The sequence below is a fragment of the Hyaena hyaena genome, unplaced genomic scaffold (assembly GCF_003009895.1).
Source record: "Hyaena hyaena isolate Hyena2069 unplaced genomic scaffold, ASM300989v1 scaffold_615, whole genome shotgun sequence".
NCBI lineage: Eukaryota > Metazoa > Chordata > Mammalia > Carnivora > Hyaenidae > Hyaena > Hyaena hyaena.
Window position 1 is genome coordinate 623,475 of NW_024081248.1, and position 16,190 is coordinate 639,664.

The 16,190-nt window shown below is 37.8% G+C and overlaps 1 protein-coding gene across 1 annotated transcript in view; it reads left to right on the top strand.

Moving 5' to 3' along the window:
• Positions 1-16,190, top strand: part of SUMO1 (small ubiquitin like modifier 1) — a 30,719-nt gene that overhangs the window by 9,102 nt on the left and 5,427 nt on the right. Inside the window, exons 2-4 of the mRNA XM_039257402.1 lie at positions 6,203-6,277; positions 9,708-9,785; positions 12,831-12,902. Coding sequence (XP_039113333.1) covers positions 6,203-6,277; positions 9,708-9,785; positions 12,831-12,902 — 225 coding nt within the window. The remainder of the gene's footprint in view (positions 1-6,202; positions 6,278-9,707; positions 9,786-12,830; positions 12,903-16,190) is intronic.

Here is a 16,190-nt window from a genome sequence, read left to right on the forward strand (position 1 = left end):
TTTTAATGTTTTTATTTATTTCTAGGAGAGAGAGAGAGCATGAGCAGGGGAGGGTCAGAGAGAGGGAGTCACAGACTGAAACAGGCTCCAGGCTCTGAGCTGGCAGTCAGCACAGAGCCTGACACAGGGCTCAAAGCCACGAACCATGAGATCATGACCTAACCGAAAGTCGGATGCTCAACCAACTAAGCCACCCAGGCGCCCCAAGTGAATGCATTTTCTATGAAAGGTTTTATGGAAAACTTTAATATGTATGTAATTGTACCCATATACCCATCTCCTCGCCTATTTTATTTCATCTACATTGCTCTAATCTACTCCCTCATATTCTGAAGGCAATCTCAGGTGTATAATTTCATCTATAAATATTTCAGTATGTAGCTGATATGTGATAATAGTTATCACACTTTGTAAAAATGAGCAGATTTGTTAATGTCATCAAATAAGAGTAAATATATTCTTTGTTTTGGGGTTTCCCCAGAATCTCCCCACCCTCTTTCAGAAGAATAAACAACTCTTGGGTAGCTGGAAGGGTCATTGACTGATGGGAGATAGTTAAGTGTGATGTCCTTTCATGTGATTAAATTGTCAGCATACTGATTGTCAGTGCCTCTAAGCAGAGTACTTATTCTTTTGACTTTGAAATGGTACAGTAAAATTCTCATGATGTACATTTGTAAATGAGCATTGTTGTGTTATTCATTCTTTCCAGCCTAATTCTCTCCAATCCAGCCATCTTCTGTTTACAAGCTATTCCCTCTATGTCTTGGAAGAAAAGTTGATAGTGCCTGGTATGTGGTAAATTCCTTTACCATTCTAGTTACCATGATTCAGGCTCTGGATGACACAAACCTGAAAATTTAGAGGTTTTTGATTCCTTTCTTTGATATTGTACATATATTTACTTTTCTTTCTATTTACCAGTTTCTTCTGTTCTAGGGTTGTGTATCCTTTCTAGGCAAATCAACCAACCCTCTCTGGGATTCTCTTTTCTCTGATGACCTAGTGTCCCAGAGCCAGTGCTGAATGCTTTCACTGTTTTGTAACTAGTGTGCCATACCATTCTGTATTGGCTGCTTTTTTACAGGGGAGAGAAGGAAAGAAGACATACAAAAGACACTGAGATCACTGGAAATGATCTTTGTCCTTTTTGTCCAAAATCTTCTCATTTTTCAGGCTAGTTTGTCAAAAGAAAAAAAGATAGTACATGAAAAGTTGGATGACTACATTAAGCAAGCATGAGGCCATTAAACAAGTACAGATGATGTTGCCATAGTACTTCAGGCTTGGGAAGAGATCACTAAAAAGTAGTGGCTAGGGAAAGTGGCAACTTATTTTTGGAAATTTCATATCCTGGTTGTTCACATGTTCTTATGCAGTTGAAATGAATTATCCTATTTCCAACTGTGAATATAAAACATTGAAAGGACTTTTGTTTGGACTATTATGTACAATAAAAGTATGAAGCATTAGTAAGGTTTTGTGGTATGATACAGAAAATAATGTTGTCACCTTGATTCAACGGCATTAAATAACCTAGTATTTGCCTGGCATTACAGAGATTATAAAGATGAAAAAACTTGGGTCCTCTCCTTGTAAACTTGTAGGGAAGTCAAGACATACAAAACTGTCACAGAAAACATTAATTTATTTAACAAGAATATTGAATATCTTCAAAGTACCAGGCATTGTGCATGATCAGAAGTGCAAAGAAGAGTAAAAAGTATGCAGTGAGGAACTCAGTCTGGTAGAAGATACAGATATTCCAACATGTGGTTATAATAGATAAAAGTAAGCATGGGAATGTTTAAGAGGGTAATTAGAGAAGTCAGTTTGTAGGAAGTGATGCCTGAGTGTATTGATAGGGAAATAGGGTAGGAAAGGGGTTCTGAGCAGACGTGGTGAATAGGTACAGATATGATGGCGATAAGGTAGAGGGTGCTAGGTGTAAGGGATTGTAGGTCAATATGGCTGGAGCAAAGGATATTATTAAATGCAAGAGAGATAGGAGATTAAAGCTTGATTGCTATCGGGGACCAGCACATGAGGACCGGTGTACGTCAGCTAAGGAGTTTGAATTTAAGATTCAGCCTGAAGATTCTGGGCAGATCAGATTGCATTGTAGAGAGGTAGCTCTGGTGGTAGTTGGTGAATTGAAGGGAGCAAGACTGGGAAGATCTGTTGCAGTAATATTTAGGGAGCAACAGTGAGTACCTGAAGAAAGGCAGTGGAATGGAGAGAAGAATAAACTTGGGAGCCACTAAGAGATAACACATTGTTAGAATACTGGATGGTTAAGTGTGAGATTTAAGAGAGGAAGTCTAGCCAAAGATGACACCTAAGTTTCTGTTTTGGACAGTTGAGTGTATGGTAACCATTTACTGTAATTGAGAATCTGGGAGGAAATTTTGTTTTGTTTTTTAATGTGGTTTTCAGGAAGAGGAGTTAAAATTAACAGAGGAAATAATGCATTCGGTTTTAGATATTTACATTCAGGTACCGATGGTACATCTAAGGTGGAGATATTCAAGCATTTGGATAAATGAATGTAAAACTCTGAAAAGTTGTCAGGTTGGAGAGGATGACTATGAATCATTAGGATCTGAGAGGTAGTTGGAATCATGGGTCACCCAAGAGACAAAGCAGAGGACTGAGGACATGGAATCCAGAGGAGACCCTCAGCATTTAAGGAAATAGCCGAGTTAAGGAGAGAGTGGAATCTTGGAGGCCAAAGGTAGAGAGTTTCCAGGGAAGAAATCGTCTGTTGTGTTAGTTAAAAATGAGATTTGAAATTGTCCAATAAAATCAGCAATAAGGAGTTGAACTGGCAACTTTGATGGCAGCAGTATCAAGTGGAATGGTGATGAATGAACCATTTTGGGAGTTTACGGGTGAAAGTGGAGATGGTTGATGCTGAATCCTCTTGTAAGAAGTTTGAATAAAAAGATGAGGACAACATCTAGAGAAGATGGTCGACAAGGGAGTATTTTATTTATTTAAAAAAAATTTTTTTAATGCTTATTCTTGAGAGAAAGAGACAGAGTGTGAGCAGGAGAGGGGCAGAGAGAGAGAGGGAGACACAGAATTCCAAGGAGGCTTCAGGCTCCGAGCTGTCAGCACAGAGCCTGATGCTTGGCTTGAACTCCTGAACCGTAAGATCATGACCTGAGCCACCCAGGTGCCCGAGAAGGGAGTATTTTAAAAGTGAGAATAAATGCCGTGGAAGATAAGAATAAATTCCAAAAAGGAGCCTTAAAGGGAAATATTAATCCCAGTTGGAAGGTTGGGGGGTGCTGTGATTCCTGAAAGAGTTTTTTTTAATCTCCTGGAAGAATTTTGTCTTATTTATTTATTTATTTAATTTAGGGAGAGAGTGTGAGCTTGGGAGAGAGAACCTCAAGTAGGCTCCCTACTCAGCTCAGAGCCTGACACAGGGCTCTATTCTATGACCTTGGAATCATGACCTGAGCCTGAAATCAAGAGTCAGATGCTCAACCTCCTGAACCACCCAGGCCGCAGTTTTTTAATACTGGACTTTAAATGACATGTGGGATGGATTTCTCTGAGGTGATTTCAGGAGAAGTTGAGGGGAGGAAATATATTCTAGATAGAAGAAACAGGGGTTGAAGATGGAAGAATACTGATAGGCTTTTCGGGGAACAGCAAAATGTCCAATTTAACTGCATTCTCAGGTTTGTAAAGAAAGTGGTAGAAAAATGAGAATTGAGTTTGGTAATGGAGGAACTGGATTTGGTTCTATGGAGTTTGATTCTAGGCCATAAAGAACTGGGAGGTATTAATGCTTTTTGATAGGGGTAGTTATCCAATCACAGAAGCTGTGCTTGAGAAAAGCAGTGTGGATGAGGGGTTGGAGGAGGGGAAAGAACTCTTTTGTCTTTCCTTGAGTAGCCTCTGTATCCGTCTTAGCTGAGAAGCTGGAGCAAAATCACTCCCATTGTACTGATGGATTGCTGCTGGGGGTGGGGAATGGCGGTGCTCCTTCTTTGTATTCAAACAAGGCTTCCTAACACCCTTTTTCCTCTCAGTTAAAGAGAACTCAACTTCATTACTCTTCACTGCATGGAATAAGCTGTCCTTACCCTCTCTAGATACTTAAAGGAAGAAGCAACTGTTAACTATGAATATAAATTCATAGAAATGTGGTGATGTGACTGTATTTGAAGACAGTCTTCTAGTTTTCAGGTGAAAGACTGTCTCACTAAAGAAGGTTCATTTTGTCTGTTGCCGTAATATGCAGTAGTCAGCAAATGTTGAAAGTACTGCGGAATGAAAAACAGGCAAGGACTTAAACTAATGAAGTCAGTTCTGTTGTCTAAGCATTTCCTTGGACTCTTGCCTGTATCTTAAAGTTAACAGCTACTTCTAATTTAAGATGTTCTGTTAAATTTTGAATGTTGAAGATTTTTAGTTTTAAGTTACTGGCATGAAGTACACAAGGTAATATGGTCCTGTTATTTTACTTGTACAATACAATATAGTTTGTTATATTCTTATCAAGTGTGGATTAACAGAAATTGTTATATATTTAACAAAAGAATATATATGTAAATAAGTGGCTGATTTGGTGGCCAAACTAAACAGGAAAGCTACTTTTAATGCACTATTGAGTGAAATTTTCCAAGCTACCTCCTTTAGTATAAAAATGGCTTTTCTTAGATACTTCATGATGAAATTGTTTTAACTAATTTTTTCTGTTTATTTTCTTTTCAATATCCCTTAATTTGAAATTATTTTGTAACCCTCTTTTCTCTCTTCAAATTTTGTCTCCTCTTTCTTTTTGCTACCTGTTCTCTACTTTTTTCTTATTTCACTTGTTACTGGAAGGTTTTTCAGCCAAGCCTAATCTTTTAAAATTGGATAGACTGCTTCTGATAGTCTGAAATAATAGATGAGGGGCGCCTGGGTGGCTCAGTCAGTTAAGTGTCCCGACTTTGGCTCAGGTCATGACAGTTCGTGGGTTCTAGCCCTACGTTGGGCTCTGTGCTGACCGCTAGCTCAGGGCCTGGAGCCTGCTTCAAATTCTTTGTCTCCCTCTTTCTCTGCCCCTCCCCTGCTTATGCTGTCTCTCTCTCAGAAATAAATAAAACCTTAAAAAAATTTAAAAAAATAGGGGCGCCTGGGTGGCTTAGTCGGTTAAGCGTCCGACTTTCGCTTAGGTCATGATCTCGCGGTTCGTGGGTTCGAGCCCCGCGTCGGGCTCTGTGCTGACTGCCAGCTCAGAGCCTGGAGCCTGTTTCAGTCTGTGACTCCCTGTCTCTCTGAACCTCCCCTGCTCACGCTGTCTCTCTCTCTCTCTCCTAGAAATAAATAATAAAAAAAAAAAAATTAAAAAAAATAATAGATGATACAAAACTGATTTGTTTTGGTTCTAGAGTACATTAGACCAATATGCTCTTTGATTTTCCTTCCTAAATAGACCTTGCTTATGCTAATATGATTAATTTATGTTTCTTAGTACAGTTTTGCAGTGGGAGTAGTTAACTTCTCCTGATAGGCTCCGAAAAGAGAATTTTGGATTCAGAATGTTTGGTTGATGGATAATGAACTTCTGACTAATAGGAGTTGACTGTAGGGTAGGTTGTCCTCTGCCCACCAGAAAGAATTAGCACCAATTGGTACCTTGTTAGAAATACAGGTATAGCCCTGTCCCAGACCTATTGAATAAAAAGCTGGGAGGGGGGGCCCAGGTTTTGTTTAAAAAGTCCCTCAGGTGATTCCTATGCATGCTGGGGTCTTAGAACCATTACTGGAGGATATTACAATAAAGGAGACCTTTTTTGACTTCTGGAACACTGGTATTTGAAACAATAATTGACTTAGATTTTTTGCTTAATTGGTGTGGCAGAGAAAATGTTTTATTCCCAAGTACATATTTTGTACTCAGTGAAAGTAATGGGTATTCATAAGTAAGTAGTTAAAACAGCATATAGGAACTTTTATCTTTAAATGTACTTTTCTGGGGCACCTGGGTGGCTCAGTCAGTTGGGCGCCCAACTTTGGCTCAGGTCATGACATTGCAGTTCGCGAGTTCGAGCCCTGCATCGGGGCTGTGTGCTGAAGACTCAGAGCCTGAAGCCTGGTTCAGATTCTGTGTCTCCTCTTTCTCTGTCTCTCTCCCGCTCATGTTGTCTCTCTCTCTCTCTCTCTCTCTCAAAAATAAATAAATGGACTTTTCTTTCAGGAGGCAAAACCTTCAACTGAGGACTTGGGGGATAAGAAGGAAGGAGAATACATTAAACTCAAAGTCATTGGACAGGTAAGTTTCATTATTTTTCTCCTTTAATTCTCTAAAGTGAGTAATTTCTGATACAGGAAAAATGATTTCAATAAGCAAATTTTTTAAAATGGCATTTTTATTTACTATACATGTATCTGTTGTGGGAGTTAGAAGAGGCTGATACTGTTTTATTGATCTGCCAGGTAGATTTAGATTATCTTAATTTCTCCAAATGAAAACTTTACTTGGTTAGCATGCTTCATTGGCAAATACAGTAAATACTACTGAATGATAAAGTTAGGGCCAACCGTAAAAGGGCCTCTCAGTCCTTTTGCTGACCTCTTTCTTTTTCCTGGCACATCTTTTCCCCAGACTTTATCTTTATTGACCTTTTTGAGATGTTAACTGATAATTAAGGTTAGTTGAAAATTGCTGGAGGAATGAATCTTCATATAGTAGTTCCCCCGTATGTGTGGCGATATTTTCCAAGACCCCCATTGAATGCTTGAAACCGTGAATAGTACTGAACCCTATATGTATTATATTTTTTACTATACATACATACCTCTGGTAAAGTTTAATTTGTAAATTAGGCTCAGTAAGAGATGAGCAACAATAATAATAAAATAAAACAATTATAACTATACTGTAATAAGTCATTTGAATGTGATCTCTCAAAATATCTTACTGTACTGTACTCACCCTTATGATGATATGAGATAATAAAATGCCTACATGATGAGATGAAGTAAGGTTAGTGATGTAGGCATTGTGGTGTACCATTAGGCTACTACTGACCTACTATGTTTATATTCTTTGTGAGTTCACATCCTTATCTGATTGAAAATTTTTATATATTTTTTAAGCTTATCTATTTTGAGGGAGAGAGACAGTGGAAGTGGGGAAGGGGCAGAGAGCAGAAAAGACAGAATCCCAAAAAGGCTTAGTGTTGGCAGCGCAGAGAGCCTGATGTGGGGCTTGAAATCATGAACCTTGACATCATGGTCTGAGCTGAGATCAAGAGTTGGATTCTTAACTGACTGAGCCACCCAGGTGCCCTTTATTTAGAAAAATTTAAATTAATATTTAATTCATGTACCATAAAAATCACCATTTTATTTTATTATTTTTTAAGATTTTATCAGATTTTTTAAGTAATCTCCACCCAGTGTGGGTCTTGAACCTGCAACCCCAAGATCAAGAGTTGCATGCTCTACCAACTGAGCCAGCTAGGCATACCAAAAATCACCATTTTTAAGTGTATGATTCAATGGCTTTTGTATATTCACAAGGATATTCTGTGCGACCAGTACCACTATTTAGTTCCAAAACATTTTCATCATTCCAGAAAGACATGCTGTACTCATTAGCAGTACTCCCCATCCTCCTCTCTTGCTAACTTGGATGTAAATTAAACAATCAATCAATCAATAAAAGGAAATAAGAATACAACAAAACATTTAAAAAAAGAATTATTGATTTGTAGGAATTCTTTATATTTTCTTGATTTTTCTTGTCTGTTACATCTGTTGTGACTATTTTCTCCAGTATCTCTTAACTATAAAGTGACAGGTTACTGTGAATATCCTTTCTTTCTATGGTTTCTAGGCTAAAATCTTGCTTTAGAATATGGATTTCCCTAATGTCAAGGCTAGGGAAAAAGTTTTTTTTTTTTAAAAAGTTTATTTATTTTGAGAGAGACAGAGAGAGAGCATGAGCAGGGGAGGGGCAGAGAGAGAGGGAGGGAGAGAATCCCAAGCAGGCTTCATCCTGTCAGCACAGGGGCTCGATCCCACGAACCTGTGAGATCATGACCTGAGCCAGAATCAAGAGCCGGACACTTGACTGAGCCACCCATGTGCCCCAGGAAAAAAATTCTTAAGAGAGAAAATGGTAAAAAAAAAAAAATAATAATAATAATAGTAATAATAATTTAATGTTAGCTCTTTCATTCATCTGGAAATTAGTAGAAGGCATGAGGTATGCTATTAGAAGTTTTGTATGTTTGTGAAATTATCCGTAGGAAGAGAATTTATTTAACCTTATGGTCACAAATAAGAATATTGTAAACATGCAACCTCTACTAATAGCAATTGTGAATGTGATATGTAATCATAAGGATTGGCTTTGAAATTTTACAGTATACAGGCACTAGTTATTAGTTTTTCTTTCTTTCCCTCTCTTCCTTCCTCCTTCCCTCCCTTCCTTCCTTTCTTTTTTTAGAGAGAGAGCACAAGCAGGGGAGAGGGGTAGAGGTGGGGGGTGGGGGAGAGAGAGAGAGAGAGAGAGAGAGAGAGAGAGAGAATATCTGTGCTCAGGCACACAGCCTGATAGAGGGTCAGTCCTATGACCCTGAGATCATGACCTGAGCCTAAATCAAGAGTCAGATGCTCAACTGACTGAGTCACCCAAGTGGCACCCAGTTTGTTTTTGTTTTGTTTTGTTTTTTTGGTTGGTTGCTTGATGGTTTGACAGTCTTGAAGAAAAGAATCTCTGGTCCCATCATTTTGACTCAGGTTCTTTTTTACGTTACTCATGTGAGAGAAACCAGACTCTGGGGTGACTTTATGACAAAAATGAGTTTCTGGTCTTATTTTATGGTAAATGCTTCTCTTACAGGTTTGACCACCTTCAATAGTACTTCATTTGTAGAGGGGTACTTTTTGTTTTGAGTTGCTTTTGGGCGTCTGTGACAGTTTAACTTACTTTGTTTTTAAAACAGAATAGACGTGCAACTATGAAGGCATGCATTCTTTGACATACATGCTTTTATTTATACTGCAAATTTTTTTTTTAGTTTTTTTTAAATGTTTGTTTATTTTTGAGAGAGCATGAGCAGGGGAAGGGTAGAGAGAGGAGACACGGAATTGGAAGCAGGCTCCAGGCTCTGAGCTGTCAGCACAGAGCTGGACGCAGGGCTTGAACTCCCGAACAGCGAGATCATGACCTTAGCTCAAGTCGGCCGCTTACCTGACTGAGCCACCCAGAGGCCCTATACTGCTAATTTTAACTTCCAAGACAGACTGTAAATTTCTTTTGAAATGGACATAAAGTAATTTTGAGGATGATTAGAGTGTTCTAATAAACCCTGTTAGGAATATTAAAAAGAATATTTAGGGGGCGCCTGGGTGGCTTAGTCGGTTACGCGTCCGACTTTCGCTTGGTTCATGATCTCGCGGTTCGTGGGTTCGAGCCCCGCATCGGGCTCTGTGCTGACTGCCAGCTCAGAGCCTGGAGCCTGTTTCAGTCTGTGACTCCCTCTCTCTCTGACCCTCCCCTGCTCATGCTGTCTCTCTCGCTCTCCTAGAAATAAAAAAAAAAAAAAAAGAATATTTAAAAAAAAATATTTTGGTGAGAAACTGACAGGGTTTATGTTTCTATTTGTAGTATATGTGTAATTAAATAATGTTTTCAAGCAAAGCAAATAGTTTACACAAAGGGGATAATTTTTTTTCTTTTATCTCCTTAGGATAGCAGTGAGATTCACTTCAAAGTGAAAATGACAACACATCTCAAGAAACTCAAAGAATCATACTGTCAAAGACAGGTATGTATGTTATGATATAAGATACAATGTTTTATATGTCATTAATTTTTCTTGTAAGGAAGATTGTCAAAAGAAAAAGTATCTTTCATTATTTTTATCATTATCAGATGAAGGAGAAAACTATACCTGTTTAATTGCCTTTTTCCCCATTGTGGCCCATTTCAAAATTAAAATTCATAAGGTTTGTGGAACTGTTTTGAAAAGTGACTCAGAGTTGTAAAGATATATGAATATTTCTATTTTAATGGCTTACCCGTGTATATGTAACAGTATAGGCAAGTAATTTTTGGTGATCACTGTGAAATTTCTTTGTTTTTAACAGGGGCTGTTTAGCCATATGTTAAACTTAAATAGTAGTATTATTGTCTTTATATATAGTACTACAGTACTATAATACAGTAATGTAATTACTAAACATAATAATGTATAATGCTAAACATTATATATTTTCAACATGAAAAAATTTTCTCTCTCCCTCTCTCTCTTTTTTTTTAAATGTTTTATTTATTTCTGAGAAAGAGAGAGAGAGACAGCATGAGCAGGGGATGGTCAGAGAGAGAGGGAGCCACAGAATCTGAAACAGGCTCCAGGCTCTGAGCTGGCTGTCAGCACAGAGCCCGATGCGAGGCTCCAACCCACCAACCGTGAGATCATGACCTGAGCTGAAGTCGGACGCTTAACCAATTGAGCCACCCAGGCGCCCCTTGAATTTTCTGAGCCTGGGTGACTCATTTGGTTAAGCGACTTCAGCTCAGGTCATGATCTCACAGTTAATGAGTTTGAGCCCTGCGATGGGCTCTGTGTTGACAACTCAGCTTGGAGCCTGCTTTAGATTCTATTTCTCCTCTCTCTGTCCTTCCCCTGCTCACACTCTCTCTCTCTCAAAAAATAAACATTAAACATTCTTTTTAAATCATGAAGGCTTATTAATTTATTAATTAATAAAAATCCTCAGATCTTGGCCTTCATGAGCTCGATTATTAAATCAATTACTAATTCTTTAGCCTGTCTGGATTCAAATTCAGGCTCTACCACTGTCTGACTGTGGGATCTTAAGAAGTTATATGCCTTGTTTCTCCCTTAGTAGAATGGGAACATGGTAGTAGCTGCCTCATGAAGATGACCTACATAAAGCTGTTAACATGATGCTTAAAAATGCTCAGTGAATGTTAATCATTATTATTAATAAAATAGAAAATATAATTAGTATTTATAGGAGACAACTAAGATTTTAATAATTATATTACATGATATGAACTTAGGTACTATAGGTTTTAAGTTTAGAAGGTTTGCTTTTTATAGTTCAAATTTTTAACCAACAAAAATCAGTTTGTCAGAAGAAAAGAGATCACTTAGGTGTTAGGATAAGTAAAACAAATATTTCTATTTTCTTTTTAAATATTTTTTAATGTTTATTTATTTTGGAGAGAGAGGGGGGGACAGAGCATGAGTAGGGGAGGGGCAGAGAGAGGGGGAGACAAAGAATTCGAAGCAGGGTCCAGGCTCTGAGCTGTTGCCACAGAGCCTGATGTAGGGCTTGAACTCATGAATCTCAAGATCATGACCTGAGCTGAAGTCAGATGCTTAACCAATTGAGCCACCCAGGTGCCCCTTCTGTCTCTGTTTTTGATGTAGTTGTTAAACTCACTAAAATCTAATTAATTGGGGGCTCAGCTGGTTCACATTTTAATAATATTGCTAGGAGCTAAAATGGACATGTTCACAGGCGAAAGACTAAGGGTACTATGCTTGGTCCTTAAAGACATTGCCTTTTAATCCTCAAAACAGCTAGTCTTTTCACCCCATCTGTGGATGATGGAATTGGTTACTGAGGAAGAACAATGCAAAGTAAAGAGGTAAATCACAGTGCTAAGGTGAAAGCTGAACTTTGATCCAAGATTGAAGATGGTGGGTTGGGGGTTTAACTTACCTGTTTATGCTTCAGAGTATACTTTACAGTCTGTAGAAAATGTTTTTATACTTCAGAGAGGCTTGATAATTTTTTCTTGTATTTACTGATATACAAGGAACAGGAAACTTAATTTTTCTGAAGTATGTAACACCCAATAGAGATTGGAAAATATATAAAGTAAATATTTATTGAATCATTTTTCCATTTTGATGTTATAGATTGGTTTCTGTAGAAACTCTTTTGACCATAACAGAAGATAATGTTTTTTAAAAGATTCTATAATTAAAACAAGAATATTTTGTCCTTGTCAGTTATGTTTGTTATTTTATATAAGCCTAGAAAGAATTTTAAGATCAAACAAGTAAATTTGCAGAGTCTCCTATATTTATGTATATACTTCTTGGAAGATAGTTTTAATTTTTCTACTTTTGGACTAAAGAAATTATTTTTGATTTATACTTACTAGTGAAACATTTTTTTTAAATGAGTCATTTCTTCCCATTTAGCTATTTTTGTTGGATAGTTGGTTAGAAAAATATACTTTAATACATTTTTGATAGTTCTAGTGCTGTTTAATCACAGGTTTACTGTAGCTTACTTGGCTACCTACTGTGCTTTACCAACTATCTGTGATTTAATCTGCTTAAAATTAATTTTGCTTGTATAGTTGGAAGCTAGTGAGAGTGCTCATCCAGTTTCTGATTTTATCTTTTATGTTAGCATACAGATTTTAGAGGAAATTCTATAGAATAGTGGTTAAGAGCACAGGTTTAGGAATAGATTGGACCTTAAATTGGTATCTGGCATGTATGCCCTTACCATGCCTTAGATTCCCTACCTATAAAGTGAATATAAAGTGATAATACATACCTTTCAGGATTGTTGTGATGAACATTTTGATTACATATATGAAATACTTGATATAGGGAGGGTTCAGCAAATAGGTGGTTCTTAATAAATGATAATTAGGATAGAACAGAAATGTGTAGCTTTATGTTCATTGTATTCTGTTGAAGCTCTGATGTTTGCTTTTTGTGCATCAAAGTTCCTACTATCTCTTTTAAGATTTGTGTGTATATATATAGATATATATGGTTTTTTTTGTTTTTTTTTTGTTTTTTTTACCTTTTTAGGGAGTTCCAATGAATTCACTCAGGTTTCTCTTTGAAGGTCAGAGAATTGCTGATAATCACACTCCAAAAGAAGTGAGTATAATTTCTTCTGTAGGTGAAGATAAATATTAAATTTCTTTTCTTTTTCTTTTTTTTTAAGCAGGCTCCATGCCCAGTGTAGAGCCCAGTGCAAGTCTTGAACTCAAAACCCTGAGATCAAGACCTGAGCTGAGATCAAGAGTCAGATGCTCAACTGATTAAATCACCCAGGTGTTCCCCCAAAATGTTAAATTCTGCATTGAATCATTGGTTCACTGGTATTAAACTATTCTTTCTTGAGTATTTTCTGATTTAAGTGGTATATCATTTGTCAGAGAAAAAGATAGTCTTTTGGGTTGAACTTCCCACATACTGCTTTAAAAACTGCTAATAAAGGGCACCTGGGTGACTCAGTCAGTTCAGTGTCCAGCTTTGGCTCAGGTCATGATCTCGTGGTTCATGGGTTTAAGCCCTGCGTCAGGCTCTGTGCTGACAGCTTAGAGCCTGGAGCCTGCTTCGGATTCTGTGTCTCCCTCTGTCTCTACCCCTCCCTCACTCGCTCTCCTTCTCTCTCTCAAAAATAAATAAAACATTAAAAACATTTTTTTAAAAAGTGGCAATAAAAAGAGAGGTAGGGGGCACCTGGGTGGCTTAGTTGGTACAGCATGCAGGGTTCGAGCTCTACATTGAGTATAGAGATTACTTAAAAACAAAATCTTTAAAAAAAAAAAAAAAGAGAGAGAGAGAGAGAGAGAGAGAGATGAGGGGTGTCTGGGTGACCCAGTCAGCTAAGTGTCCCAACTCTTGATCAGCTCAGGTCATGATCTCCTGGTTTGCCAAGTTCGAGCCTCACATCGAGCTCTACACTGACAGTGTGGGGCCTTCTTGGGAGTCTCTCTCTCCCCGCCCCTTCCTCATACCTGCATGCTCTCTCACTCTCAAAATAAATAAATGTAAATGTTTAGAAAAAAAGGTAGAAAGTGGTAATTGAGTACTGAAATTATCATAAGGCACATACATTTTTTTGAAAAGGAATAGGTGTTTCACAAATTTGGTAGATTTCTAGTACACTTTCATGGAGCTGGTGACCTTAAAATGGTTCAATTTTGATCTTTGACCCATTTTGAGAACTTAATACAGAAGCTGAGTGTATATTAATATATTTGGCTCTGTCATCTTGATTTATGTTTTTAATGCTTCTGTGTATTCTTTAAATTGTTTCTTTGTATGGACTCTTCTTTTTTATATATCCCCCGTCACCTGAGAGGCATCTGAAAGTAGTAAAGTGTGAGAGTGATTGTGAGTGTGCACATCCATTTATACTTATACAGATTTCCCCCTTCAAATACAAAATAACATTTCTGATATTTCTGATTATGGGAACAATGTATGGTTATTATTAATTTTTTTATTTTTAATTTTAGAGCTCAAGCAGGGTAGAGGAGTAGAGGGAGAAGGTGGGGAGAGGGAAACAGAATCTCAAGCAGGCTCCATGCTCATCGTGGAGTTCGATGTGGGGCTGGATCCCACAGCCCTGAGATAATGACCTGAACTGAAATCAACAGTTGGATGCTGAACTGACTAAGCCACCTAGATGTCCATATTAATTTTTTATTTTAAAAGCATTTCAAATTTTAAGTTGTTATAAGACTAGTATGATATTCTCTTGTATAGCCTTGTTAGATTTACCAGTTACTAATATTATTCTGTATTTGCTTGATCACTTTCTCTATATTACATTTATCATTGATGGATTATTTGAGATTAATTTGTAGATATCATGACCCTTTACTCCTGAATATTTTAGTGTTATCTCCTAAGAGCCACAGTTAAATGATCAGATATAAGAGATTTGACATTGATACAGTACTGTTATTGAATGTGCAGTCAGAATAGTCAGATTTTGCCATTTATCCCACTGAAGTCCTTTATAGCCTTTTTAAAAAAAACTTGACCTGGGATCCCTTCTAGGATTAGTGTATTCTAACTAGTTATTACCCTCTTCAGCTTGCTTTTATCTGGAACAGTTACTCAGTTGACATTTTTATTTAATTAGTTGATTAATCAATTTATTTTAAAAAGTTTATTGTCATATTGGTTTCCATACAACACCCAGTGCTCATCCCAGCAAGTGCCCTCCTCAATTCCCATCACGCACTTTCCCCTCTTCCCCACGCCCCCATCAACTTTCAGTTTGTGCTCAGTATTTAAGAGTCTCTTATGATTTGCTTCCCTCCCTCTCTGTAACTTTTCCCCCCCTTTCCCCTCCCCCATGGTCTTCTGTTAGGTTTCTCAAGATCCAAATACGAATGAAAACATATGGTATCTGGGGCGCCTGGGTGGCTTAGTCGGTTAAGCGTCCGGCTTTCACTCAGGTCATGATCTCGCGGTTCGTGGGTTCGAGCCCCGCATCGGGCTCTGCTGACTGCCAGCTGAGAGCCTGGAGCCTCTTTCAGAGTCTATGACTCCCTCTCTGACCCTCCCCTGCTCATGCTGTCTCTCTCTCTCTCTCTCTCTCTCTCTCCTAGAAATAAATAAAAAAAAAACATTAAAAAAAAAAAGAAAACATATGGTATCTGTCTTTTCTCTGACTAACTTACTTCACTTAGGAAATACCTTCCAGTTCCATCCACATTGCTTCATATGGCCAAATTTCATTCTTTCTCAAGGCCAAGTAGTATTTCATTGTGTGTATATATATATATACACATCACATCTTCTTTATCCATTTGTCAGTTGATGGATATTTAGGCTCTTTCCATAATTTGGTTATTGTTGAAAGTGCTGCTATGAACATTGGGGTACATGTGCCCCTATGCATCAGCACTCCTGTATCCCTTGGGTAAATTCCTAGCAGTGCTATTGCTGGGTCATAGGGGAGTTCTATTTTTAATTTTTTTGAGGAACCTCCACACTGTTTTCCAGAGAGGCTGCACCAGTTTACATTCCCACCAATTGTGTGGGAGGGTGCCTGTTTCTCCACATCCTCACCAGCATCTAGAGTCCTCTGATTTGCTCATTTTAGTCACTCTGATTGGCGTGAGGTAGTATCTCAGTGTGGCTTTGATTTGTATTTCCCTGATGATGAGTGACGTTGAGCATTGTTTCATGTGTCTGTTGGCCATCTGGATGTCTTCTTTGGAAAAGTGTGTATTCATGTCTTCTGCCCATTTCTTCACTGGGTTATTTGTTTTTCGGGTGTGGAGTTTGGCGAGTTCTTTATAGATTTTGGATACTTTGGCCCTTTATCTGATATGTCATTTGGAACTATCTTTTCCCATTTTGTCAGTTGCCTTTTAGTTTTGTTGATTGTTTCCTTTGCTGTGCAGAAGCTTTTTATCT